The sequence below is a fragment of the Leuresthes tenuis genome, unplaced genomic scaffold, assembly GCF_036924035.1.
Source record: "Leuresthes tenuis unplaced genomic scaffold, fLeuTen1.0.hap1 SCAF_14, whole genome shotgun sequence".
Lineage (NCBI taxonomy): Eukaryota > Metazoa > Chordata > Actinopteri > Atheriniformes > Atherinopsidae > Leuresthes > Leuresthes tenuis.
In genome coordinates this window covers 11,725,832-11,752,065 of record NW_027325368.1, presented here as the reverse complement: position 1 = coordinate 11,752,065, position 26,234 = coordinate 11,725,832, and the positions used below count along the sequence as shown (strand labels likewise).

Sequence of the window (26,234 nt, the reverse complement as noted above, 5' to 3'; positions counted from 1 at the left end):
TTTCCATTGCAAGCGATTTATTTTTTTTTTTTTGTGTGTGTGTGTATTTTGGATGCATTTTCAATGTAGTACAGGCTTTTCCATTTTTGTGAAGGAGGAAGGAGGGAAAGTTTAGAAGTCCAGAAAAATCCCAACGGTTCAGATGGTTAGCTGAAAGAAAGAACAGAGAGAGCGTCCAGTAAAACAAAGACAATACCTTTTACCTTAGTTAGTAACCCAGTCTGAGACACACAGGAGAAATGCTGGCTTACAGATGGACGAGCAAAAAATAAAAAAATACTCAAAATATGGACAATTTTAACGAAGGGCAAAGTAAGCCCTATGAAGTTAGATACTGAACCCAAGAATACATTAGTGCCGATTACAAAAATCCCAAGTGTCAACTGCACAGAGCCCAGGAGCCAACCAACCAACACGGAAGTGTCTCTAATGTTAGAAACAGCAAGTAACACAGTTAATAAATAGACAAGTTTAAAGCTGTAGCGGAAAGCCTTAAGAAAAAAAAGAAAAAAAGAAAGCAACACGCTCTGAAGAAGTTCCTGTCAACAAGTGCTGGATGTTGTGTCTGCTGCTTGGAGGCTGGACTGCGCTCTGCTACAACACAGGAGACAAACAGCAGTTCACGTGACCGACTTTACCACAACTCAGCCCACAAGCTGGGATTAAAAAAAAGAAAATACTTCTGACTCAGGCACATCCTCACTTACTGCCTGAAAAAATGCAGTCTATAGTTATTACAATATTACAAAACAAGAAAATACTCATATGCAATAGTAGCTTACGGAATTAGAAAGATTCTGAATGGCCAGGCCATAGTTCCAAACTGTCATGTTACCTCAGCTTTCCCATATTGCTTTTAGGGTTCTTGCGGAAGGACTGGTTGGGTCCGGAGCGGGTGGACATAGAACGCGGAGAGGCTCTGGAAAATGTCGCTGGTGGGGTCTTGGGAATCTTCTTTCCAAGGTGGCCAATCCATTTCTTTTGCTCATCTTGGGTAAGTGCCAGTAGGAGCATGTCCCGGGCAGAGGTCACATCGTAATTAACTGAGGAGAATCAAACAGAGTGTTGAGATTAACAATCAAGTTGAATGAATGTGAACTAGCCTGCTTGTGCCAGCTGTGTATTTACCATTTTACTCTCATACCCAGCAATAAAAAGAGAGCAAAGGGAGGTAAACGGCATGGATCTGTGGATCAGGTCCAGTTCAGAAGATGGCCTAATGCAAATATTAGTGTCAGGTATCAAAATACCCCGACCATGACTGTCTTGGAAGTCAAGGCTGCAACCCTTAAACATGTCTGCTTCTTTACATTCGTGGAAGAAATCAGTTCCTTCCATGATCAATTCATATTTCTGTCCTTTGTTTGGACAATAAGTTGTTTTTGAAAACGGAACAAATGGACGACGAACAGTACAAACCAGCAGAGTTCAGCTTTCTATCACAAGACAATGAATACATTCGCATCCCCGCAGTAACAAGCACTTTTTTTATTCTTAATTTGATTGAAAATGTTACCTAAATGATCAACTGACTGAGTAACTCGCTCAACCCCTTTCAGATTAAAGTTTGTTAAGGGACCATCTGGTGACGTAGTGCCCATTGTGTGCTGACCAAAGCCCTTTTGACACTGGACAAAAAAAAAAAAACTAACTTACTTTGGCCAAGAGGCAGTGGATCGCACAGCTCGCCAACAATGCAGGAATTAAAATACTCAAAATACCAGTTTTATTAGGAGCAGACTCCATTCAACACAAGTTTTCTGACTAATAACACCGAGTTTAATCTGATCTACTGGTTGTTGACCAGTAGATTAAAAAAAAAACAGACATCTAAGCTAGGAAAAAACAACTCATTTGTTGCGTTTATCTCAAGCTATTAGAATCAGTACGAATACATCACCAGCACTTGGATTGCAACTTCACGATTAATAGAATAGGATTACTCCTCTTTGAAAATGCATGAAAAAATAAGATGTACATGTTGGTGATAGCCGCTTGCACCACAGGAGCAGGACTTTACCTTTGCAAGGAGTAATAACGTCCTCCTTTTTGTCGAGGTGGTCCTTGTGGCACTTGACGTGGCAGCGGCGACATTCCAGGGCCGGAGGTGGTTTGAAGACGTGCCACAGAGGCTTGGAGCAGGCCTCGCAGTTGGAAGGGAAGTGATACAGTGTGGGGATGAACTCGTGGCCTTTGTGTGGGAGACAGTTGGTCTTGTCCCCCTGAGGGACCGTCTCCATGTCCGCCTCCTTCCTGCACTCTCCCTCGTTGGCATACAAAATCTGAATAGATGGAGAGAGGGAGCCACGTCACAAACAAACAAAAAGAATCTAACCGAGGCTGAATGGAAATGTGAAAATCAAGATAAAACTCCCGGACTGGCAGGGACCTCCTACCTGGAATATCCTTGGAATCTCATCCGTCTCAGCTCGGTACACATCTCCTTGTGTAACTGCTCTCACATGGAACAGTTTGCTGCACAAGATAGAAAATCAGAAATGACAGAATCCCAATCAGTGGAAATTCCAACAAGTGAAAAGCAGTAATGTCGTGGAAAAGGAAAAACTTACTCGATATCTAGTACCATCGAGGGGTTAGACTGTTCCTTATCCTGCTCGTCGTTGTAGAACAGAATCTTCTTACTGCTCACCACCACATACTGAAAATATTGAAAAGACAATAAGAGGAAGCCTGATTTTGCCCTCAAGTCGTTGGCAGTAATTGTTGTGGCAGCATGACAAAGTTTAACAAAAAGCAGGTGAGCATTCCAAACATCAAGCGTACCTGCTTCTTCCATCCATATCTCTTGATATTAGCACGATTAGGGATGGACAGCCAGCCCTCCAATCTGGACTCTGAAAAGCAGCAAAGATACAAAAGAATAAAAAAAATAAATGAGTAAATGTGCAGTGAATTAAAGACACGGGAAGCAGGCCATGCAGCAATTAAATCCAAACTCAACTGGGGAAAAACAAAAGTCAAAGGTTACACTGCTGCACTACTTTTGAACAAAAGATGAAACTCCAGAGGGAGTTTTGAAGGGTTTAGGGTAACTCCACTGGAGCAGGTGACAGGAAATTACCGAAGATATCCCATGCAGCAGGACGATATTAAGCAGAAGTAACTCATTTCTACAGCATGTCAAGCGTGTTTAAGTTTTATCACTCACTCCTGTTTCAGGAACAAACGGGTGCACTGCAGGTTACACTTTGACACAATTTGAAGTAACAATCATAAAGGCAAGGGCATGCAGCTGAAACAACACAAGCACCATAGAACCAGTGAGTTTAAACGGGCTGGTCTACTATATGTGGCAGTGTGACGGAGGTCTCCGTGTCCAAAAGAGTAGCATTTCTGGTGATCATGCTGACAAAGACATAAGAGTGCTCTCTTCACCCTCAGGATGTGTTTGAGAGGTGCTGAGAGTGGTGTGGTAAACCTCACACAGGGTGCTGCTAGTAAACTGCTCTAATTTGGTTGGAGGTAGCCTGGTGACATTCAGCAAATTAAGTGCCAACATTGTGATTCAACATCTCATTAATGTTAGTCATTTATTTAAGACTGGATTGATGACTTTCAAGAGGGCGTTTACTCCCAAGCTCTACCAGGCTTCTATCAAAGGTGAGGCAATTCTTCCAATAGATACAGCACCTCTGGCAAAAGAATACTAAAGAAAAATCAAGGGGAAACGAGACGAAACACACAACAGCTGCAGCACAGGGCGGGCAAGAAGGGCTCATCCACTGAGTTACTCACAGAGGAAAAGGAATGGGAGTTACAAAGATAAGAAGAGCAAGGAGAACCAACTGGACATGAGGGAAATAAGAGAGATTGATTTAACCACAGACACCGACATACACGAAAACATACTGAGAGCTAAGTATAAGGAACAGTTTGTTTAGGAAAAGTTCAGCATATGAAGGAGAGCACAGTAGCTGGACCATAACAAATATACTACTGACATAGCTTTCTACGACTTACTTTGCAAAACTTAACAATGTTTGTTCAATGAAAGCAACTGTGTTCTAGCTATATATGAGCAATAAGAACCAAAAGTGGAAATGGACAGATTGCAAAAAGGACAAAGCATTTTTGCCTTGGATCATGAAAGTAACGACAGCCATGTCCAGATATACACGGATGTAATCATACCTGCGATATTACTGTCTATGTCATCTGTCTGCAAGCTGGTGACGCTCGAGTTCTCGATGCGCTGTTGCATATCAGTCAAGCGCTCCCGGAGCTGCTCGATGTCACTCTCTTTGCTGTCCAGCTGCATCTGCAGTTCGGTGCGATATGCGTTTTCTTCTGCCAGTTGCTGGTAGTAGGAAGGCCAAGAAATTGGGATTAAAACCAGATAATACGATACTCTCGATTATCAAAGTGGATTGTACTTGGAGGTGTTAACCCACAGCCTGCATTTCGCTGAGCTCCTTCTGGTATTTGATGGCCATGTGGTTAAACTTCTCTTTCTCCTGATTGAGATCCAACTGAAGCTTGCGGTTCTCCTTCTCCTTCTTCCTCAGATCTGCTGTGCTGCCCTTCTTCTTATGGTCGAGCTTCATATCTTTTCGATTCATAATCTCTGCCAGCTTGTTTACTGCCTGAGGGATGGAAGTAGACGGTTGCAAAGCATCAGCCACTGTTCTGTCTTTACTCAGCAGATGAAGCGTGTGCCGTTAACTTCTGTAAGAGCTGACATCCTCACCTGAGTTTTTAGTGTGCGCTCATTGTTGAGGCTCTTCTCATACTGAACCTTGAGTGCATTAGAAATCTCTTCCTTCTGCGCCATATATTCTAGAAAAGAAAAAGGGACTCGGTTTGTCTAAACAGTAGAATTAAAATAAACCAGAGAGATAAAGGCCAGCAAAACAACAGTACCTTCTTTCTGAACATTGAGCTTCTCATTTAACTCGGCCTTCTCTTTGCTGATGTTCTCAACATCTTTGGTCAAAGTTTTATTGGATTCCTCAAGCTGCACAGAAATGCAAAAATGATCATTTCCCTCATTCGCAGGTAATAAAGCTAGAGCGAAACAGTAAACTGGAGAATAAAGGTTCATTTTCGTTGTGCTCACCCGTGCAATAGTAGCTTCCTTTTCCCCAACGTCCTGCTTATATCTAACTGCTGCTTTCTTGTTCTCCTGGCTGAGCTCAAAGTACTGCTCCTCCTGAAGTGCCCGTGCAAGCTGCTCTGACTCAGCCTTGGTCACAGTCAGATCCAGCTGGGCAGACAGGGAGTCCCTGTGTCAAGGATAAAGGGTGTGATATGCTTAGCTCTGACTGGCCCAACCCCACAAAACCAAACAACAAAAGCTAAATAAATACAGAAATAAACACTTGAATGGTTAAAAGAATTTTATTTCTTACCTTTCACTGCACAAATCCTGCACTCTTTTCTGTGCCTCTTGTACCTGCCGGTTCCTTTCCTCAATCTCTTCTTTAAGCTCCTTGACCTGAGTTTTGTAAAGTGTCTGGGGAAAAACAGAGAAAGTTCAGTCCGTGGTTTTTAAGAGTAGAGCCACTCAAATACTGCAACTTATACTTACAGAAAAATACTGTTCGGCCTCAAGCTGGTCCTGAAGTTCCCTCATCTGTCCCTCGTTGCCTCTATATTGTCTGTAAAAAAAAAAATAAAATAGAAATTAATCAATTAAATCAGTCCTGCACTTCAATTCTATTTCTTCTTCAAACCAATTTTAAACAGCTAAATCAGCTCGTGTGGTGGAATGAGCTGGCCAGAGGATTAGCAAGTGAGTGGATGGAGAGGGAGAATAAAGCCTAATCTTATAGTGTAAACACTGTGGCAAAACAGCTTTGGCATTATCATGCTTTAAGCTGGAATAATAGCACTTATTTGAAAATAACAGGCAATCTTAGGGTAATTTACACCTCGACTCCCAAAGAGAATTACTGCCCAATGCTACAATAACAGGAAATAAGAGCTCCTGAAGCTACTGCCAGCTTCTTGCAGAGTAAACTTATTTCCCTTCCAATTATGATACCCACGTTAGAATTGGTCATGTCAACAGTTCCTGTTACGTTTCTTTAATTCCTATCACAACATCTTAAGAAATATATTTAGTGAATAGATGACCAGTCAGGTTCATACAAAGTTTGAAAAAAATAAAAATAAATTCTACTTCAGAAACTTACTTGGTCAGCTGTGCCAGCTGGAACTCCAGTGAACGTTTACTTTCAAGCGCTGTGTTGATCTCCTGCTTGAGCTGCTTCTCTGAACACCTCAGACGGTCGACCTCCAGCATGCGGCTCTTCAGGTCATTCTGAGCTAGGACACGCTTGCTTAACTCCTGGTCCAACTGTGTCTGTAGATTCTTCACCTACAGCAGGAATATAAACAAGAACTGTAGGAACAGCACACGCAGAATACATCCCATCAAAGTGTGCAAGCCGTTCACGAACCTCATCTTCCAGCCTTTCCTTTTGTTTCATCAGCTGCTCCATTTTCTGCACAGATTGCTTGAGGTCAAACTCCAACATCGAGCACTGCTTCTCAACCTCCACAACCCGACTCTCCGCTCTCATCCTCGCGCCATTCTCCTCCGACATCTTCTGCTGAACAGCTGGAGCAGGACAGTGACAGTTAATTCCATCTTCTACAGCCAATAACAGAGCAGTAAAGAAAAGTGTGGCACTAATTTGAGAAAATTAGAACGGCGTCTGGCGTTCACTTTGTCTCTGGAGGTTATTGTAAGTGAACACAATTGTCAGCCGTTATCAACTAGTACATCTCTGTGACGTTTTTAGAAACGATACAGAGAAGTAACAGCAGATACAGCAAAGAAGACAACATGCCATATCGGCTAGAATATTTTGAAATCTCAAGGTTGAAAAGTCTTCACAAAATAAAGATTTACCATTTGAAAATTTAAGCAATAATAAAAAAAAGGGACAAAGGTAATTCTTCTCTGTTGGTCTGTTTCTGCTCAAACTGCATGAAAAGCAAGAAGTTATCTCAACAGACCATCTTTCTATTGCAAAAACTACTTTGCAGTCAAGCTTTGATATGGAACAACATGCTCACTGGATTAGACCCCTTGAATTCTTTCAATCCAAACAGCACCTGACGGTGACTTCGGATGAGGTAGGAGAGAAATGAGTGATGAGGCCAAAAGAGGCTGATGGGGTGGGAAAGAAGTTCCACAAAATAGAGGTGGCGAGGCAACAGAGAGGACCAAGTAGGACTTGGAAAAAGAACAGAAAATAGGAATTGTATAGGGAAAAGAACAGGAGGGAAAGTGTGAGGGCATGCTCTGACATGGGACCGGCATACCATTCATGGCAGCTGATTTGGCTTCTTCAATAGACTCATATTTGTCTGTGAGCTGAGCCCGCGTCACTCGGTGCTCAGTCTGTTCCTGCTCCAGACGCTGCTGCAAGGTCTTCAGCTTGTAGTTCAGGTCTATCTCCAGGTTATTTTTTTCCTATGGGGAAGGGTACCAGACAAACATGAATTGCAATCATTAGTACACAAATTATCAGCACTTTCCATCCCAGCCATTACTCCAACTGCTGCTATTTGTGTTTACCTTCTCCAGGTTATTACTTCTTTCCTGGGCCTGCTTGCGTTCTGCTTCCACTTTGGAGAGGCTGTGCTTCAAGCTTTTATTGTCCTCTTGCAGTCCAGCCAGTCTCGCTGAGAGTGAAACATAAAGGCAAACAGAATAGTTAATTCATCCATTCATTTTCTATGTCCACTTTACTCTTTTTAGGGTTGCGGGGTCAGTTCATTCATTGTTTGATGTCCGTCACATCACCTCATTTCCTATTAATTTAGATGACTTTTTAAAAACTCTTCCCCGTTACAGATTAGTCAGACATATTTGCAGGCTGTGGGGTGGACAGTAGGAAAATGAGAGATTTTCTGTTGGTAGGACTTTGTACAGCTTTATAAAGTGTCTGAAGGACATGAAGATTAGTTTTTAACAGATTTGGAACCATACAAATTTGATTTACTGAATTTCTACTTCTCAAACCCTATTTATTCTATGTTCAGTTAACATAATATCTAAAATATCATTTTCAAATTGGCATCAAAGGGAAAAAAAAAAGATTTTAAGAAAGTTATTTGCTCGAGCTCTGATTTGAAGTCATTGTTTCTTGAAGCGAGAGTTGAATGAGTGTCATCAGGTCACCTTGCAGCTCCCTGATCTCCTCTGAACCCTGACTGTAGTTCCTTCGCTCTGAGTCCAGGGAGCTCTGAAGAAGCAGGAGTTCCTTCTCCAGCTGTGCCTTCTCTCCATCAGCTGTACGACTCCTCTCCTGCAACTCACGGTTCAAAGTCTCCAACTGGCTTATCGACTTAGTCATCTCTGACTGGCTCTTCCTCAGTCTCGCTGCAGTGTCTGACTCTGAGCGCAGCAGGTCGTTAGCCTCTTGCAGCTGTTGACGAATAAAGAGGAAAATAAAGTTTAATGTACTGTTCTTCTGTGGTGTGATGAGGTGGTGATTAACACCGTCATCTCATAGCATGAGGGTTCTGGTTCAAGCTGGCCGGGGTACTCCAGCTTGATTGATGGAAATTGATGGATGGCATTGTCCTCCACTTGTCCAGGTGTGCATTTCTATTATTTACCTGACCCTGAAGCTGGGCAATCTTGTCATTTGAAGCTTGTGAGTTCTGACTGATCTTCTTCATATCTTCAAGCTGTTCCCTCAAAGTTGACACTAAGAAAGAAAAAAATAATGAATACAGGGAAAGAAATAGTGAATCTAGTTCTCATTCAAGCTTAGAATCCAAACACATCTATTTCTTCTTAAGTTTAAGTGATGCATGGAAAAGCAAGTTTTTAACTCCCAACATCTCAACATTTCAATCCAATTACAGCACTGGTCACGAAACACTGTGTCAGTGCTTCTAACAGTTAATAAGATGAGATAATAAGAAAACACAGGGATACCATTTGCAGCATACACTTTCAGCTGCTACCAAAAGGAAGAGTTTGTTGCTATTTAACTAAACTGTGTTTGTGTCCAGACTGCATCTCCACTCTAAAAACTTTACAACAACAGTGTCTAATTCAAAAGTCACTACATGTAGCAGCACTACATTATCTTTACCCTCATTCTCCAAATTGCGTCTCTTCTCTGCCTCTTGGTCAGCTTTTCTTTGGTACTCTGTGAATCTGTGCTGCAGCATCATCTTGTCCTTCTCCAGCAGAGACACGCTGGCTTCTGCACTCTTCTTCTGGTTTGCCTGTGGCAACAGACAAAAGAGGTATTTAGATGTGGGGGAATTCATTCCTTCATTAAATCAATGGTAATAAACAGGAAGATATTCAACGTCACTGCTTGTGAATATAATCACGTAGCTGTCTTATCTGTCATCGGAGCAACCAACACTGTGAATTAGGGGTTGTCAATAAGGTGATATTGAGAAAAAAGAAACAAAAACATCACCTCCTCATCCAGTTCTTTCATCATCTTCTCAATCTTGGTGCTTGATGCTCTGGAGAGAAGAGAATGAGAGGAAAACTAATCATTTACTGTTCCGTCCAATGAAATGCTGAAGTTAACGACTTCTGCTTGTAAAAAGTTTGGTTTCCTCATTACAAATAACTCATTCGCTTCATGCAACTAGATAACAGAGGGTACAATCTGACAATATCATGTCAATAACTAATCCTTTTACACATGAAACAACTCAACTGGAAACGTTTTGAAGTATACATTATCAAAGTCCCAATAAATTCAACTCTAAAGTCTTGTTTTTTGGGTTTTTTTTTACGAGACTGAAATCTGAATCTGTTCGACTGAAAATTTTGCACTAAGTCTTTTGTTCGACGAAGCAAGCCAAGTGAATCATTTATTCCATACCTGCATTTCTGTTCCAGCTCATCTTTGAGTTGCATTTCACTGTGGAGCTGCTCCTCCAGCTGGTAGATTCGTTTTTGCAGGTTCTCAAGCTAAACAGAAACATGTAAACATGTCATTTCAATTTACACGATGGCCGACATCATACACGCCGTAGACGTGCAGTCTTCTACTCACATGACTCTTGTCTTCTTTTGTGGAACTGCAACGTTTGTCACTTGCCTTTGTTGCAGTGGAGCTGCGCAGAGGGCTGGGAAAAGAAGGTTTCATTATGCACACATAACTTCAATGATTAAGCTGAAATGGAAACGATGCACTGCCTTTATTTCCTCTGTAAGCAACAAATACTGAAGAGTATTTTTAGAAACAACGAGAGTTTTTAAATCTGTCCGACTTACTGCTGATTGCTGTAATATGTGAAGCCAACAAAGGGGAGCTGGTTGCCCACAAAGGCCTTTGGTATGGGAAAGGTCTCCTCCTCTCCCCGATCCTCCTCGATGTCATCAAAGTTACTGGTGTCGATGTCACTGATCAGCTCAGGCACTACGGGGGCAGCCGCTACAAACGGCACAAGGATGAGAAAGACTCACGATGACAAACAATTAACTCTTTACACAAGAGATACAGAGATATTTTGCTTTGGAGTCGGACCATCAGGACATTAGTGTGCAAACGGCGTCAAATGAAAGCACTTCATACCACAAGATTCTAGGTGAGCAACTTTAAATTGTTAATGTTATATCAATATGGTGTCAAACAAAGGTAGCATTTGTGAATTGCAACCGCTTCGTATGCTGTAACAATACTCTACACACAATGTTCACAAAGGTGAACTCGTGCACGTGTGCGTGAGCTTTTCCAGACCAATAAGATGTTGATGTTGCATTTGCTTTCAACTGTGGAATTTTAGAGGTGTTGATGCCAAATTTCGGGCATTACGACACTTCCAGTAATCACAAAAGCCCCCCCCCCCCCCCCCCCCCCCCCCCCCCCAAAAAAAAAAATCATTAGGTCAACCATTAAAATGCTCAATCTTGATCCTAAATGCAAATATATCTCCCATTTATGGGGTTATTTAATTCCAATCATAAACATGTTTTGGATTCTTTTCATAAGCCTCTTTATCTTTAACAAATATTTCAAGCTGTTAGAACTTCCTTTTGAGAGGGATTAGCTCCAGACAGAAAAGAGTGACAAAAACAAGTACTTTAGTTTGCACTGAGCTTTTTTTCCAGGATGATACATCCATTTTGAAATCCTTTTTAACACAAGGGAAAGCAGTCGGCTGGCAGAGCTGGTCAGGCATTGAAACAACAGGGGAGGCAAACACCAAAGTGCTGACTTCAGCCTAGTAAAGTATTAAACATAAAGCCACTAAAGAACAGACTGCAGCTACAGGATTTAGCCCTACATTTCTAATCACTCAGCTACAGTGGCAATCCCAGCACATTAACATTTGAGTTTAAGTGCCTCCCTGCTGTAGGCCTCAAAAATACTGTGCTGCCAATTATTACTCTAAGCAGGAATCACGTTTAGTCTTGGAAAGGATACTGAATGAATGGCTCGTCTACAAGAATTTCCTGCAACTGTCTGCCGTAGGTCAAATGGAAAACATGATCGCTGGCTACATGATTGAAATAACAGTGTCCAGACTGCCAAATTAAATCAGAGCTGAGACAATCAGGGATCTCAACAGTAGAAATGCTTTACTCTCTCTGATGTTCTCCCAGGTCCACTGGTCATTCTTGAAGAAAGGGTGTCTCTTGATTTCATCTACGCCATTACGGCCGAGTCGAACCTCCCTGTAGGGGACCAGAGGGACAAACAGTTTGTTTAGAATTCTTAAAATTCTTCACGATGTTTTTATATTTGCTTATGGAGCAGTGCAGTGAGAAACACTATGAATGTTTCCATCTAGATTCATTCCACAGAGGGTCAAATACAATAGACAAGAGTTCACATCTTAACAAGGGAAATGCCTCGGACAAAGACCCCCCATTACAATAAAGTGCCTGATCTGTCGCCATCTAACCTGTCGGTCAGGAAAGCACAGATGAGCTTCTTTGCATCGTTGGAGATGTCGCTGTCGTCCGGGAAGGTCAGGGCATTCTTGTGGTTCATAATTTTGCTGTAGGTCCCCACCAATGAGTCCGCGTAGAAAGGAGTATCGCCTGTGCAGAAGACCAACGAGACCCGTTAGTAATTTGCATGTTGAACTCGCAGAATAGCTGTCCTTTTCTACAAATACTTCTTCAAAACTCACCGACGAGCATTTCGTACAGAAACACTCCGACTGACCACCAGTCACACTCTCTGCCATAATAGCCATCTCCTCCTTGGGATTTTAGTACCTCAGGCGAAATGTAGTCCGGAGTGCCAACCGCTGTGTCGCATCGTACCATACCATCCTAAAGAGAGAAAAAACACAGTCCAATTCCACTGTTTGGTCAAAACAATTTGCTAAAGTAGAAAAAAACCAGAAGACAATCAGAAGACAACATTCTCGCATTTAAGGAAACTGAACGCGATACCTTGTTCATTTTCATGCAGGTCCCAAAGTCTGCTAGTTTTAGGTGACCTGCTTTATCTAGCAACATGTTATCAGGCTTCACATCCCTGTTGAGACAAAAACATGATGGTATCAGTACAAACACATCGCAAATGAAACGCATATCACATGTGCGACATTCAAAAGCTCCAGCTGTGTTCTAACAGTTCTACGGAAATGCTTCACAGGTGCACTCAATCATCTGTTGTGAACGAATAGAGAGAAGAGGAAAACGCTGAATCAGACGTGTTTAAAGATGCTGCAGCATTAGGTCTGATTTTATGAACCATGAAGGGGGGGGACTGAGAGAGCAGGATTCATTTTTCCATGAATTTAGGCCGACCAGAAAATAAAGAAGATAACTCTTGTGGTATGGATTTTCCATGCCAGCCCAATTATACAGAGACAAAACCTTATTAGTAAGATCACCAGTATTCATGATTCTTTAGAGGGACAGAGAGTATCATCAGGGCTGTCGGATATAGAAATAATTTTACAAAAAAGTCCTCCAGCACATAAAACCTTTTGATTAACAAAACTAATTTAAATGACTAACGTATTTGAATTGTAAGACTTTTTTAAAAATATTTCTTAATAGGCTCACAGAGCTACTTGATTTTTTACCACAGTGCTTCTTAAGGTCAAAATTGTCACCAAACATGTCTCACAGTGATCATAAGCCAAAGAGAAACGATTTCACACATTAGCTTTGGGTTGATTTTCAGACACCTGAATGAAAAACAAGTCTGAAATTAAATGTTTCAATAGTTTTGGAACGAAACTCAGTCACTGTAATGTGAAGATGAAAAAGGATTTGAGGAGAAAAAGAAAAAAAGACGTCCGTCGACAGTCACCTGTGAATGAAGCCCATAGAGTGAATTCCATCCAGTGCCAGCACCACCTCAGCAGTGTAAAAGCGGGCCCACTTCTCTGGGACGTCATAATTACTCATTAGGTTAACCAAGTCGCCTCCAGGCATGTATTCCATCACCATGTAGAGGTAGCGGTCATCTTGGAATGCAAAAAAGAGCTGGAGAATGGGAAGAGAGATGGACACGCTTTATAGCGAGAGGGCGGGGAGCTGAATGGAAGCGCTGCACACAGCTAAGTTCAAGTGGGAAACTGAATATATCCGTTACAAACAGCTGACTCATCATACCTGCACTACCCATCCACTGTTGGCAAAAGCCATGATGTCCCTCTCCTCCCAGAAGAAGGCAGAGTCCGACCTCTTGATCATCTCAAACTTGCTCAGCAGCTTCATAGCGTATACTTTGCTTGTGGCTTTGTGTCTTACCTGAGAAAGATAATGCAACAATAAAGTTCATGTTCTGTTCATAGCATCAAATAAATAAATCGATATATTACACAAGAATCAAATTCTTACCAACTGAACTTCTCCAAATGCACCCCTTCCAATAACTTTAACCACCTCATAGTCCTCTGCTTTCATCCGCAGATCACGAATTTTACTAATGGTTTCTTTGTCTGGAGGGAAAAAAACCAAACAAAAAAATAAATAAAGAGGGAAGTTAACGCTGAAAAAAGTTTCTCTACACAAACCTAAAAGCTTATCCTGTGCCGTACGCATCGAGGCGTCAAGTAAAAGCAGCACAAGCTTGATGGCTGAATTAGCAACAGAGTTAATGCAGTGAGGTATCTGTTTTTACGATCTTATATCCTTTGAGAGCAAAGTAATGTCCACATTTTGAACGGGAACAAGACTGTTGGCAAACACACCAGAAAAAGCTGACAGCGTTTAGGGAAAGTTTGTTGCTTGCCGAGAGTTGGCCTCTCCCCAATGTAATAATTCTATCTCCCCTAGGGGAGATATTATCCACCATTCAGCCAAATTTGGTCATGCTGTACTAGGGGGGATCATTTTCAATTCACATGGGCCGCAAACTGGCACGGGCATGCACGGAAAAGCAGGGGGGGGGGGGTGTCCAAGTTCAAATGATGTAAAAAATAAATAAATTAATTAAAAAAAGCAATCTTAAGCTATTAGTGTGTGGGATCTTCACTCGAAGAATGAGTTCGTAGGAGCTGTATCCCTACTTGAAATTGCAGACAATCTCTGAGAAGTATTGATATGTTTAGGTATCGTGCAAAACGTTGCTGCATAGAGGATCATATTCGTTTAGCTGTGCATGCATGTAGGGATATTTTCAGTGGGTCTCCGAACACATACACTGGAGCAATCGGTTGATTTGACTGTGGCATGAAGCACAAAGTAGGAAGTCCTTCAGGCAACTCGTGCTACTGAAGGCCAGGATCTCAGTAGATAGCTGGTCTTTTAGGCCATACCAATCAATGCTTTACACAAAAGGACAGGGCCGAGAGTAACTGAGAAGATGTGTAATGGCAGGTTTGTGCCCAGGGGCTTACAGTAGCTTTGGTTGATATTCAAATATAAAACTCAGTTATGCTCACACAAAATGCATGCCCGGCACCAGCAATGTCTCCATAAAAGTCAGCTGTAAGCGGTCAGCATTGCATGCGAGCACATATCTAACTAGATTTCAGAGTAAAGTCTATTTACTGCAGAGCTTTTTACGAAACCAAGGCCACAAAAACAAATCTGGCATATCTTCCCAAGTTACGATACTGACACCCTACCCCCATCTCAGACATCCCTGGCTTTATAAAAACAAGTTCTGGGACACACAGGAATATGAAGGAAAAAAATAAACATAATAAACAACATATAACATATAAACATAAGTGCAGAGATCTAGGTAGGTGCATTAATCAGTCCAGAAAATAGAGAAATAGACCCACAATCAGCCTCACATTGATTAAATCTAAACCACAGTTGTGGGGATTACATAGTTTGAGGACACTGTAAAACAAAACAGAAGCCAACCTTATACGAATCATGTGGATCACCAAACATTTATGAAAGCCCCTTTGTTGGGGAAACCAAGCAGCAGACACCTATTGTGTCCAAGCAGTGACCCAAAAACAGCCTTCTTTTCTGAGCCTAGACTTAAACCCCATATAAAACAGGGGTCTGCAAACACAAATGGGACATCACTGTTCAAGGTCTCCTTAAGAGGGAAAGTACGGTGCGTGCTACTTACATCTATTCAAAAAGTTGTCAATGCTCTTGTTTTTCCTCAGGGCAGGGAAGTCGAGGTCATACACCAGAGCATCCAAGCCATCCTGAGGGAAGAAGAACAGCGTTAACAAGCAGGGAAGCAAAACTATTCCATCTCTGCTGATCCACCAACATCACAGAAAACCCTCAAAAGCAAACAGCGTGCCGGCAGGGAGTGGAGCTCTGTAGAGAACAGAGACTGCTGCAGTAAGCTTCCAGTGGGCTTCGAGTGTAGATGCTATTAATAAGGCCAAGTTTGAGGGTAAAGTTAAAGCACATTAAAACACATTTCAATGGTTCCCTCAAGGACATCAAAGGTCACTTTAAAAAAGCATGTCTTTCATGTTGCCTGCAATAATAAGATTTAGTTCATTTAATACATTTGTTGTAATAAACGCACGCAAATATATACACGTTTTTCTTTTTGGGGATTTTTGCCTTTGTTTTTGATGGGGACAGGATTCAACTTAAGCCTTACTATATGAAGCGCACCCTTAATGGGTGAGCTGTGAAGATACCCTGGAAAATGACATCTTCAAACAAAAAGTCTGATTTGCCTGAACTTACTTTCTTTCAACTAATCACACATTTCCATAAAAAGCTTCAGGATCAAATCACGCTTTTTCTTTAGCTGCCAATTCTCAAAATGTGTCTCATAAAGGGATCTGAAGAAATGAGCATCAGGGCTCATCAGGGCTTATACACCAAAGCAACATCAGGAACCAGTGGCAACAAAGTGGCGCCATTTCGCAGGCGTCTGAGCTAGATATACAGAACTGGAACACGGTGAAAGCAACATCCAACTTCCAACTAAGAGGTGCAACCTACACTTGGGCTCCTGACAGAACTTTGCACAGGAGAGCGGTAGTGTTTACATTATTTAAAATGGTACATCAGCGAAGCAATGTTTGTATAAAGACAGGTCATTAGTTTCCCATTATAAGACTAATACTCAAAAACCTGTTTCAATTTAAGCTAGTACGTCATACGGATTGGTTTAAATGAAACTGAACAGTTCCTGACCCCCCCTCAGTGTCCCTGTGGAAACAACTTGAATATCATAAAAGTAAAACTGAGAATGATGGAGGCACTAAAGAAAATATTGTCATTTTTATCCTCATTATTGTAAGTGCAATAAAACTTTTGCAAGAAGACATTAAAAGTCCCTCATCACAGCAACTCATTTCTCTTGTCCACAAACTTCATTAATGTTGGGTATCTGGTGCCTGAGAAAGGCTGTAAAGTTGGGATTAATAAATATCATTTAAAATGATGTGAGAGTTACATTTGAATTCCAAAAGCTGTAAATATGTATCCAAGTTTTTTCTTTCCCCAGGCTAGACAGAAGCCTAATCTAATCTAATCTGCCATAATCCAGAGTGTCTGAAACAAAACAGGCTCATTAACACTTGAACACACAGATTTATTCTGTCCCACAAGCAGGTGTGCACCAGATGTTGAAAATTAGCATCTCATGACCGTGTCACAGATGAGTTTACCAAAACTTTCTTTCTTCTAAAAGTTCAAAGGGACAAAGCCGAGGTATAATTCAAATGCAAAAAAAAAAACAAAACAGACTCTTTACTGGCCAGCATAAAGTACGTCATATCTCTGAATTCACTATCATAGCAAGAATTTTGTAATCCCATTATTCTGGACGTGTTAATAACGCATTTGTTTTTGCGAGCAAAGCAGTGATGACACACGGTGAATCAGCGGCTCAGACAAAGCAAGGAATCCTCTTAAGTAACTATGCTGCTTCTGCTCTACAGTGGAGGTCACAGCCACACCCCTCTACGTGAGACATAGCTCCAACAAGTGCCCTGCAGGAAGGGTGGAAACAGGGAAAAGGCAGGTGGGAGAGGCAGAAGTGTGGGAGGAGGAGAATGGCTGGTAGGAAGAAAAAAAAATAGACACTGAAGGGGACAGAATATGGGAAATTGGTGAATAGCAATGCTGTTATCAAGACATGGAGCCATCTTTAGCTCAGCTAACCAAAACTTCAGAAGTCCAAAAAGCCTTAAGTCAGACCATAAACTGGGAGAAAAAGGGACCTTGTTGACCATGCAGTATCCAACCAGCCTACAGTGGGAGAAAAAAAAAAATGGGAAAGAACTGAGTCTTTCAGGACCCAAATCACAAGGCTCTGTGCGCAGCATTGCACGTTTGCATAACTTCCTGCCACAGAGAACTCTGGACAGCCACAGTAACATTCCAAACAGGACTGTACACGTCAGAGAGCTATTTTAGGTATGTGGCCAAACAAGTTCTCAACAAAAAAGTGAAGGAAGAGAGAGGAAAAAAAAAAGAAAAGAAAAGAAAAATCATCCCAAGTACAGAGTCATTTAGTGGACCGTATTTTCAATCAGCACCAGTGTTTAACGCTGTGACGGAAAGGCGGAGGGAGTGGCTGGCACATATAGAGCTGCCTGGTCCAATAAGAGAACAAATAAAGGAAAAAACAAAGAAAAGTCAGAGTGCATGGCAGCGACGTTAAGATGCTGCGAGCGAAACACTAAGAGACACAGACAGACACAGTTCGGCATAAACAAGATAGAAATCATTCATTTATATGCTGAATACATTTTTCAATAAAATTGTGAAACATGAATGAGGTTTTTTTTTTTCCTCTACCAATGCTGGTCCACAAACTTTGCTTTGGTTCCATAACTTTTTTCCTTAAAGCTTTTCAGGGCTTGTTAGCTCTGGAACAACCAACCCACAAACAGGAGCAGCGGGGGCCAGATGTGCACACGGACACGAGGAAGGTGACCTAACCGTCAACCTTGCAGGTTGTGGATGACTCACACAGCTAACTTACTGCCACCTCACATTTTCTATCATGATACAATTTAAAGCTTCTGAATAATTCAATAGAAAAGCTAATAAAGGACCAAAAAAAAACAATCTTCTGTATTTGGCCAAAAACAGATTAATACTTGAGATAATCCACATGCATTGATATGCATTGTTGCAGATGATGCCAGTCAGTGCATAATATGTTTAAGAAAAAGCTTCTTCATATTAGAAATATAATAGAAATAATCTTACATGAACATGTTAATGTGCAACAAATTTTGTTTGGTTCTAAATCCCTATAAAACACTCAGGTAATTGGCTTTAATCCAATTTTAATGATTAAATTAGCTTCAAGGAGTAATTTACGTATGTCAAGCGTGAGGGTAAGCCTCCAAAAACACTGGTGTCGCACTGGCTTTAGCCATTAAACTGGTCTGAGCAGTAAGTAATCCTAACATGGATCAACCCCAAATCATCTCACTGCCAGGCTAATAAGTGTAAGGCTCAAGGTGAAAGATCACAGACAAAGCTTTAGCTAGAAACTCAGAGTAATTTCTACAAGGTAAACTGTCATTAGTCGGGCAGCTCCATCACCTCTTGCAGCTCTGAATTGTTCCATGGGGGCTCATTTGTTTCTCTCCAATTCTCACGCAGAGTGGGAGAAGGCGAGAATGTGTCGCTCAAATAAAGGAAAAAGAAAGAAATTGCTCCAGAAACACAAATAAAGTTAACTCTACTGTTAGCTAAATAATACATGAACGTTATCATCGTGCAACAAAATTATAACAATATTAAATTCAGTAACTGAGTTTATTTGCAAAGAAACAGTCAAATCCTACATATGTTTAACTCAATACAACAGGAGCAGGCAGTCTATGTTTTAGCTTGCAGGGCTCTCCGTTATCCTCTTTCTGCCGATGTTGCTCCCGCCAGAGGACAACACATCTCTGAGATTATCAAATGACACCAAAGCCAGTTTAATCACCGTATTAAAGAAAATGTGGTGGCAATGAAAAATAAAAAAATGTATAGCTGTACAAAACACTATGCCAGTGGTTGACATTACATATGGCAATTATTCCTTCTACTTCTTAACTTTTCTCGGAGAAAAATACACACAAGCTCTTTTCCAGACATTAAAGTCTGAGTTAAAATTTCCATGAGAGACTCAGCCACATCATCTCTTTCTGCATGCTAGCACAAGGCATGCGGACTGGCTTAAGTCGAGCCCAGCTTCTTGCTTCCTTTTCTGCCACCTCGTCAAGACAATATGCTTTCCACATGTGAACAATTGTGCAGACCGCCATTCAGTTCGCCATGCAAATAAAGGTAGTTTCACTGCAGGCTGAGCCAATGTAAACACAAACGCGATCATACAAACCAATGAAGCCATTCAAAGCATGAAATACCACATCACTTCCTCACTGCTTACTCTCAGGCAGTCTGAGAGGAACCCTTATCCAACTGTACATTCATTTCATTGGTGTAGCCTGAAAGCTACCTGGGATACTTGCACTAGGCTTATTTGAGCCATCTATTGTCAGCAAATCCCATTTACCAAGAAAGGCTGCATATCTAAAAGACTCTGCTGTTTAAATGGCAGTGACAGTGAACCCAGAGGTGGCTAAAAAGGGACATTCCATTTTCTTATGAGGTCCAAGTGAGCAAGAATCACCGTCACAAATGCTTTCATGTGAAAATATAAATGACTTATTCAAACAGTGGAGCACACTCACATGTTTCCACTGACTAAGCTCCGAATTGTCAGGCAAAAACTCTGCTTTCCTGCCCCTGCTGCCGAGCATTTTTTTATCTCACCCAAACAAGTAATCATCTTATTAAGCATGAACTCGGTACACTTCAACCATCTTTGCCAGACATGAGTCAAAAGCGCTCTGCGAGTGGGACAAAACCGACAGGGATTGAAACAATTAAGGAAACAGATAAAAAGATCATCGTAACGCCTTCAAGTTAAATGATTTAAAACCAAAAAAAAAAAAAAAGGAAAGAAAAAGGACTTAGTTATTAAAAGACCAGATCATTTCAGTATGCATTCCTGAACATAATCAGTCAGTTGAGGGGAATGCAGAGCTACAAATAGCTCAGCCAATTGTTGTTCCCATAACTGAAGAGCTGAGGAGAGCAGTTTACAACTGACAACTCTGAACCTTTCCGACAATGGGGGCAGATCAAATGCTGACTCTTACGTTCACCACAAATATGTTTTTTCATCTAAATCAAAGTCCAATCTAGTGGTTAAACATGTTTCAGTCATCTAGTACAAATCAAACATTCCAATGTTTAACACTAGTTTTCCAAAACCTTTGTTGATTTCACAAAGCAAAAGAGAACATTTTTAATGTTGGCGACCATTCACCTCCATTAATATTACAGATGTTGATGCAACACATGAAGATGCTGTACATACCACCATCTGACTGAGGAAACTGGGCATCATGTTTAAACACTTTCACCTCAATTCCTATCATACGATCTATGTATAAGAACCATATGTAGACTATAAATGCTAACTATTGCTTTAACATTAAAGGTCATCGTGCTGGCGACACTCTTTGTTTTGGTTAAACATATAGAGCAATCACAAAACAAAGCAAAAGCATGCAAGTGCTGATACTGATATAACCTAAAAAATATAAGAAAATTATACAACGTACCCAGGTTAGACTGTATGCCTACAAAGTGGTAAAATCCCCCTATATTATACTAATGTTCCCAACCCCCCACATGCTCAACGAGAATACTGACAACTCTTCATCGTGCTCCTGTCAAAAATACCAGACCTGCCAGTAAACCCAGAGCCAACTAGACATAACTACGTTATCAGTGCACACAACATCTGGTGGGTAAGGTCTGCAAATTAAAGGCAAAGGTTACTGAGACAAGGGCAGTTATTCAGCACGGCCAAGAGCAGCATTCACTGTACTTTGACAGCGACTGTACTCCACTGTACGTTGTGTGAAATTGAACCTTTACAGATCAATTACCCCAAGAAAATTAGGAGGCATCCAAGTCAAAGATAATTTCAAAAAGTGTCATAGAGTAATTACGGATAAGTTCAAAGTTAACATAGCTTTGGCCAAGCTTTCAGGGTTTAGTAACCAATCAAGACTGATGCTGTGTGACATCAACTAATTTGTGTCAAAAACTAGAGTGTTGACATCAAACGTCTGTGTCAAATCTCTATTTAATATAGATGCGATGTTTCATCTGTGCCAATTGACAGCAGTGCTACTTCACTAAGTAAAACATTCCAAAGTATATTTTAATTGCAAAGAGAAATTTAGCCATTTTATTTTCCAGTGACGCAAGTGAAAACAACCATTTATACTGTTGCCAATATTAACAATTTCAGCTTTTACTCATACTCCAGCTAACATGCAGTGTATGCAGTCCTCACACAATCACTGAGGGCAAATCTGGTTTAATGGCCTTGCCATTTCCTGCAATTACTCTTATTACAGATTTAAAGTCGAAATAACAGATGAAAGCGGGATCAAACACATACGGGCTCACGTTCAAAAGTGTCAAAGCAACAACAAAGGCTATGCCAGGAAACCATAATATATCTCCAATGGGGGCTACACCAGTGAAAAACAGGTTGTAACATATCAGCTCAACAGTTCTAATTTACCAGATGATGATCAAACTTTACAACTCTGTGTCCGAGCAGAGGAGCAGTTAGGAAACTATACTGGATGCTTTCAATCCGAAGACCAAGTAGCCTCCTCCTCTGTGCCAACTTCCAGAAGGGATGATAATCTGAACAAATGATCTGATGGGGGAACAAAAATTAATAAGGCTATTTCACTTCAATCTTAGTGACACTGTGACTAGTGTCTGCTCACGTCATCTCTCTAGGAACCAGTCCAGAACAAAGTGACTGGGTGGTGGTGGGGAATCCAGATAAAGCTATTCTTCACTCCAAGTAGGATTTATTTAGAAGGTGAAGATAAGAGACACAGGGTTGGAAAACAGAACAGAAATCCAAACCCAGAGCTGTGCTGCAAATAAGGGCAAATTATCGCCATAACACAACACAATCTTCAATAGGGTAATGTATAACTCAAACAGTGCTACATTTCAAAGAATGCAATGGCAGGTAAAGAAACCGCCAGTAAAGAGCCCGAATTGTGCATTTTGATGGAACATATTACTCATAGCCAAGCATGTTGGCTGCTTTATGAGTTAAATGTCCTGATTCACAGCCCTCAGAAACATGAGTCTTTACTCTTCAGTCCACATAATTTTGGTTTATGGGAAGAGAGCAGAGCCCACACCCTGCTACCTCAGAGCTGCTTGCCTGGTCTAAACTCTCTCCAGACATGCAGAGTGGCTTTGGGACACTCAAGGAACTCCAGGCCAGTCAAAGACAAGAGGTTATTTGATTAGCATGGAATTTTATTAAGCTGTGGGTGGAGTTGCATGGTGGCAAAGAGAGCCTCAGCAAAAGGCCCCCATTCATTGATCAGGGGAGATTGCAGGAGGGGGGGGGGGATGATGAACAACACTCTTGTGTGTAGCTGCCAGTGGGAACAGTCCCCACAGGTTTCTGCCAATAAAAATGCAGAGCGTGTGCACTTTAAGAGAGTTTAATGGCCTCTCTCTGCAACATGACAGGAGGTCACAGAGATTAAGCATGTTTTCTTTTCAAAAGAAAGCTATCGACAGCACCTTATTCATAAGATAAACTTTACAACTTAGGCATGTGGGTGGGGTGGTAGGTCAAACCCCATTCCCAAACAGACACCTTCCCTGATGTTCTTTTGCACAGATATCAGTCTGACACCTCGTACACCCTGTATAGCGCTATCAAAATACAGAAAACATACAGTACACATTACTAAAAAGGACTTGCATATGCAACGCCTCAATGCACCACCACAAAGAAAACTACTGTACTTAGACCCATGACTCGTACTCTTTGTAAATCTGAGAAGTAACAAAAATTTAGTTAGACCAGCAAACCTGAATCACAGATTCCAACCTCTGTCCATAGATACTGCAAGTATTGTTATTCATCATTTTTACCCTCAACAAATCTAAATCAATCACACCAAACATACTAGTAAAACTAAAGCCAAGTCACTGTGAAAACACTTGCTACCCTCACCCATGCTGAAATATTCCTGATATCAACAAACTCTTGACACAACTGCATCCTCTTGGCATCCACTCCACACTGAGTCAGTTCCAAAGATTGCAGTAATAAAAGCCAATGAAGGGGTTGCTTTAGGGTTTAGCACGTGGCAGCAGACAGGAGAGTCAATTCATGAGTTGTCACCTATAACACAGGAAACAGTCAGGGAAAAACTCTCCTCATGCAGCTTGAGGCTTACAGGTTACAACAGGCTCTTGAAGATGGGTCCATCGCTTCAAACTAAGCTTAGAATCAAATAATCCAGACAAAAACAACACACCCAATCACTCGCTTCTGAGTGATCCAAACAGAACCTAGTGGAAAAACAAACAACTTCAGAGAGAGTGGTGAGAAACCATTTGGTCAGATTTAACAAAGCAATATGGCTTAAATGTCCAAAAATATTTTGACACAGAGAGCCTGTCTTTATGGTGCACACAATGGCGGCCATATGTCAGTATAATCTCATTGTCATTGCTTTTTTCGTGCAATTATGCTCTCACTGACACCTGTTGATTAATGGTGACAGATCAAAACAATATATATATTTTTTTTTTTTTTTTAAAGAAAAAAGTTGCACTGCTCGTCATTTATCTCAGTTTGTTTTGGGGAAGCATATTGCAAACTGCTTAGTTAGGGAAATCCTGATCTTATCTAAAAAAAAAAAAGACAACAAAAAAATCATAAAGCGATACAAAATGACCAAAAAGACGGAGATCTATTAACCAAGCCTAACCTGAGATTATTTCAAAGACACAGAATGGCTCAAGCAAGATGTTAAGAAGATGCAACATGACCACAGAGAGACGTCACCAGACGCAAATACTAAACTGTTTGACAGCACGACTACAACACATTCAACTGGATCAAAATAACCAAATGGGTAAAATATATAAATACATAATAAAATGTAATAGATTCAGAATATCCAAAGTGCAAATTAATTTGACCTGACTCGAACACAGAGGGGACAGAGGGCAACTATAAAGACTTTTTTTTTTTTTTTTTTAATTGTCTGCGATTATTTTTCAATGACTGTCTTGGTCCTTGTTAGGAAGACTGAGGAACCGGTAACACGTTTGTGCCCATGAGAGCACTTTTTCACAACACAAGTGTAACAACTTAACACAATGTTTGACTGAAGGCAAACAATGTAAGAAAGAAAAAAAAAACTAACTGCCATCCTTCCGCAAATCCATACTTTATGTTTGTCTGTGCAAAGCTGTTTGAACTTGATGGAGTGTGTGAACCAACTGGGCTGCCGGGATGAATGTCAGCATTTCTTCAGTGACAACTGAGACTAACTTGGTATCGGAAAGAATTTCTGCTCCAAGGAGTAGACTGAACCCGAACGGCAGCGTTAGCTGCCTGGTAAGCTAACGAGCTACAAACTTACCAGTAGACAATCCGTGTTTACTTCTGACTTTGGGTCCTTCAACATGGCATCGATTTTTTCAAACCGAGCCTCCATACTTTCTCTAGAAGACATTTTGCTCTCAAATTCAGTCCCGACGTTGGGCTACGAACAAAAACAGCTCCCTAGCGAGGCAGCAGGCTGGCTAGCTAGCTTTAGCAGCCAGCAGGAGCTAGCTAGCCAAATGTTCCTTTCTTCGTGTGAACTTTACACCGCACTTCAGAGAAGATGCATCGTTCTCCTCGGGCTTTCACAGGCAATGAAGGCTTTAAAGTTGCACTGAACATGCAACATTTTCGGAGCCAGCGGATGTTCTTCTCTGTATGAGTGGCAAACAACTTCAGTGGCAAAGACAAATGCGGCGGCAGATTAGTCAACCTCCGTAGGATGCCACTGAGGATAAGGACTTAAAACGTTGGTGTATCCAAACAAAAGGCAATTAAAAACATATATGCAGTGTGTTCTCGAAAAGGGTCGCTCGTCGGAAGTCTAGTCTAGGCCTGTTCCCATAGCTGTGCCAGGCCCTTGCAGAAAACGACAAACGAATCTGACAGCTCAAAAGTAGAAGTGGTGGGAAAAAAAACTTCTGCTTCTTCCAAATTTCGAACACTTTAAACACGGAGTCGCTCCAGCATTTCACAGCAGTCCTTCTGCAAAGTCCCGGGCACTGTCATTGGCTGTCAACTGTTTCCCGTCCAAACTGTTGTAACTCTCAGATTGAATATACATAAAAACCGGGTTAAATGTGTGTTAGTTTTCGGAAAACAATCGCAGGCTATGCCCGATTTTCTCACACAGCCTGGCCAACATGTCCGCCTTCCTGTTCAAACACCCCGGAGAAGCTACTTCAAAATGTCAAGTATTGCGCATGCGCCGTGCTGAGGCGCATTCAAAGATTTCACAGGCAACACGTTGCTGTTCACAAATGTTTATGTAAACGTTCAGATCTCACCGAAAGCGTATCCACGCAGGAATGAAAGAAAGAATTAACAACAAAAAAAAAAAAAATTCAATCTAAGGTTGAACCGTTTCAGTGATAGAGACAACTTGTGGATCCTGGTTCTGGAGTAAAGGCTTTCGGGGTGACACTGTAAAGGCATATTCAATATATGCAGTAGACACCAAGGAGATTTGTTTAGGGTTTTTTTCCCATCGAAAATCTCTTCATAGACAAAATGATTTTGTCTGATTGGGCATTTAAGAGAGCAGTGCTGCTTATTAATTTATTGATTTTTTTAACTTGTTTTAAACGGTGGCCATGACTCATGTGACAACGCATGTCACATTTTGCTCAATAGTGTGTAAAACAAAACACTGATAAACATTAAAAGTAATGTTTTCCAAACCCCAACCGTATCTCAGCTCCAACCCACCTCCAAGCC

The 26,234-nt window shown here is 41.2% G+C and overlaps 1 protein-coding gene across 3 annotated transcripts; it reads right to left on the bottom strand.

Annotated features, from left to right (window-relative positions):
- Positions 1 to 42: 42 nt before the first annotated feature.
- rock1 (Rho-associated, coiled-coil containing protein kinase 1) lies at positions 43 to 25,692 on the bottom strand. Of its 3 annotated transcripts, none has more exons than XM_072363664.1 (33): positions 24,835 to 25,692; positions 15,465 to 15,546; positions 13,769 to 13,869; positions 13,541 to 13,678; positions 13,236 to 13,411; positions 12,365 to 12,449; positions 12,097 to 12,241; positions 11,866 to 12,004; positions 11,544 to 11,635; positions 10,232 to 10,391; positions 10,011 to 10,083; positions 9,837 to 9,925; positions 9,420 to 9,468; positions 9,081 to 9,216; positions 8,596 to 8,687; positions 8,156 to 8,402; positions 7,550 to 7,656; positions 7,294 to 7,444; positions 6,423 to 6,583; positions 6,156 to 6,340; positions 5,549 to 5,618; positions 5,370 to 5,473; positions 5,078 to 5,243; positions 4,882 to 4,975; positions 4,709 to 4,797; positions 4,413 to 4,604; positions 4,153 to 4,318; positions 2,785 to 2,855; positions 2,571 to 2,659; positions 2,397 to 2,475; positions 2,021 to 2,282; positions 836 to 1,043; positions 43 to 594 (listed from the first exon to the last, which is right to left on the bottom strand). In XM_072363664.1, exons 1-33 carry the CDS (start codon positions 24,925 to 24,927, stop codon positions 543 to 545), a joined length of 4,143 nt encoding a protein of 1,380 aa, XP_072219765.1. In that variant the 5' UTR covers positions 24,928 to 25,692; the 3' UTR covers positions 43 to 542. The 3 variants fall into 3 exon arrangements, with proteins under 3 accessions (XP_072219765.1, XP_072219767.1, XP_072219766.1); XM_072363666.1 differs by having other exon boundaries at positions 43 to 150; XM_072363665.1 differs by having other exon boundaries at positions 585 to 656.
- Between the last annotated feature and the right edge of the window lie 542 nt (positions 25,693 to 26,234).

Coding starts and splice junctions, on each gene's coding strand:
- rock1 (XM_072363664.1), bottom strand. CDS start 24,927: ATGTCTTCTAGAGAAAGTATGGAGGCTCGGTTTGAAAAAATCGATGCC. Junction 7,657..8,155: donor GGAGATCAGGGAGCTGCAAG/GTGACCTGATGA, acceptor TTTCACTCTCAG/CGAGACTGGCTGGACTGCAA. Junction 4,319..4,412: donor AGCTCAGCGAAATGCAGGCT/GTGGGTTAACAC, acceptor TCCTACTACCAG/CAACTGGCAGAAGAAAACGC.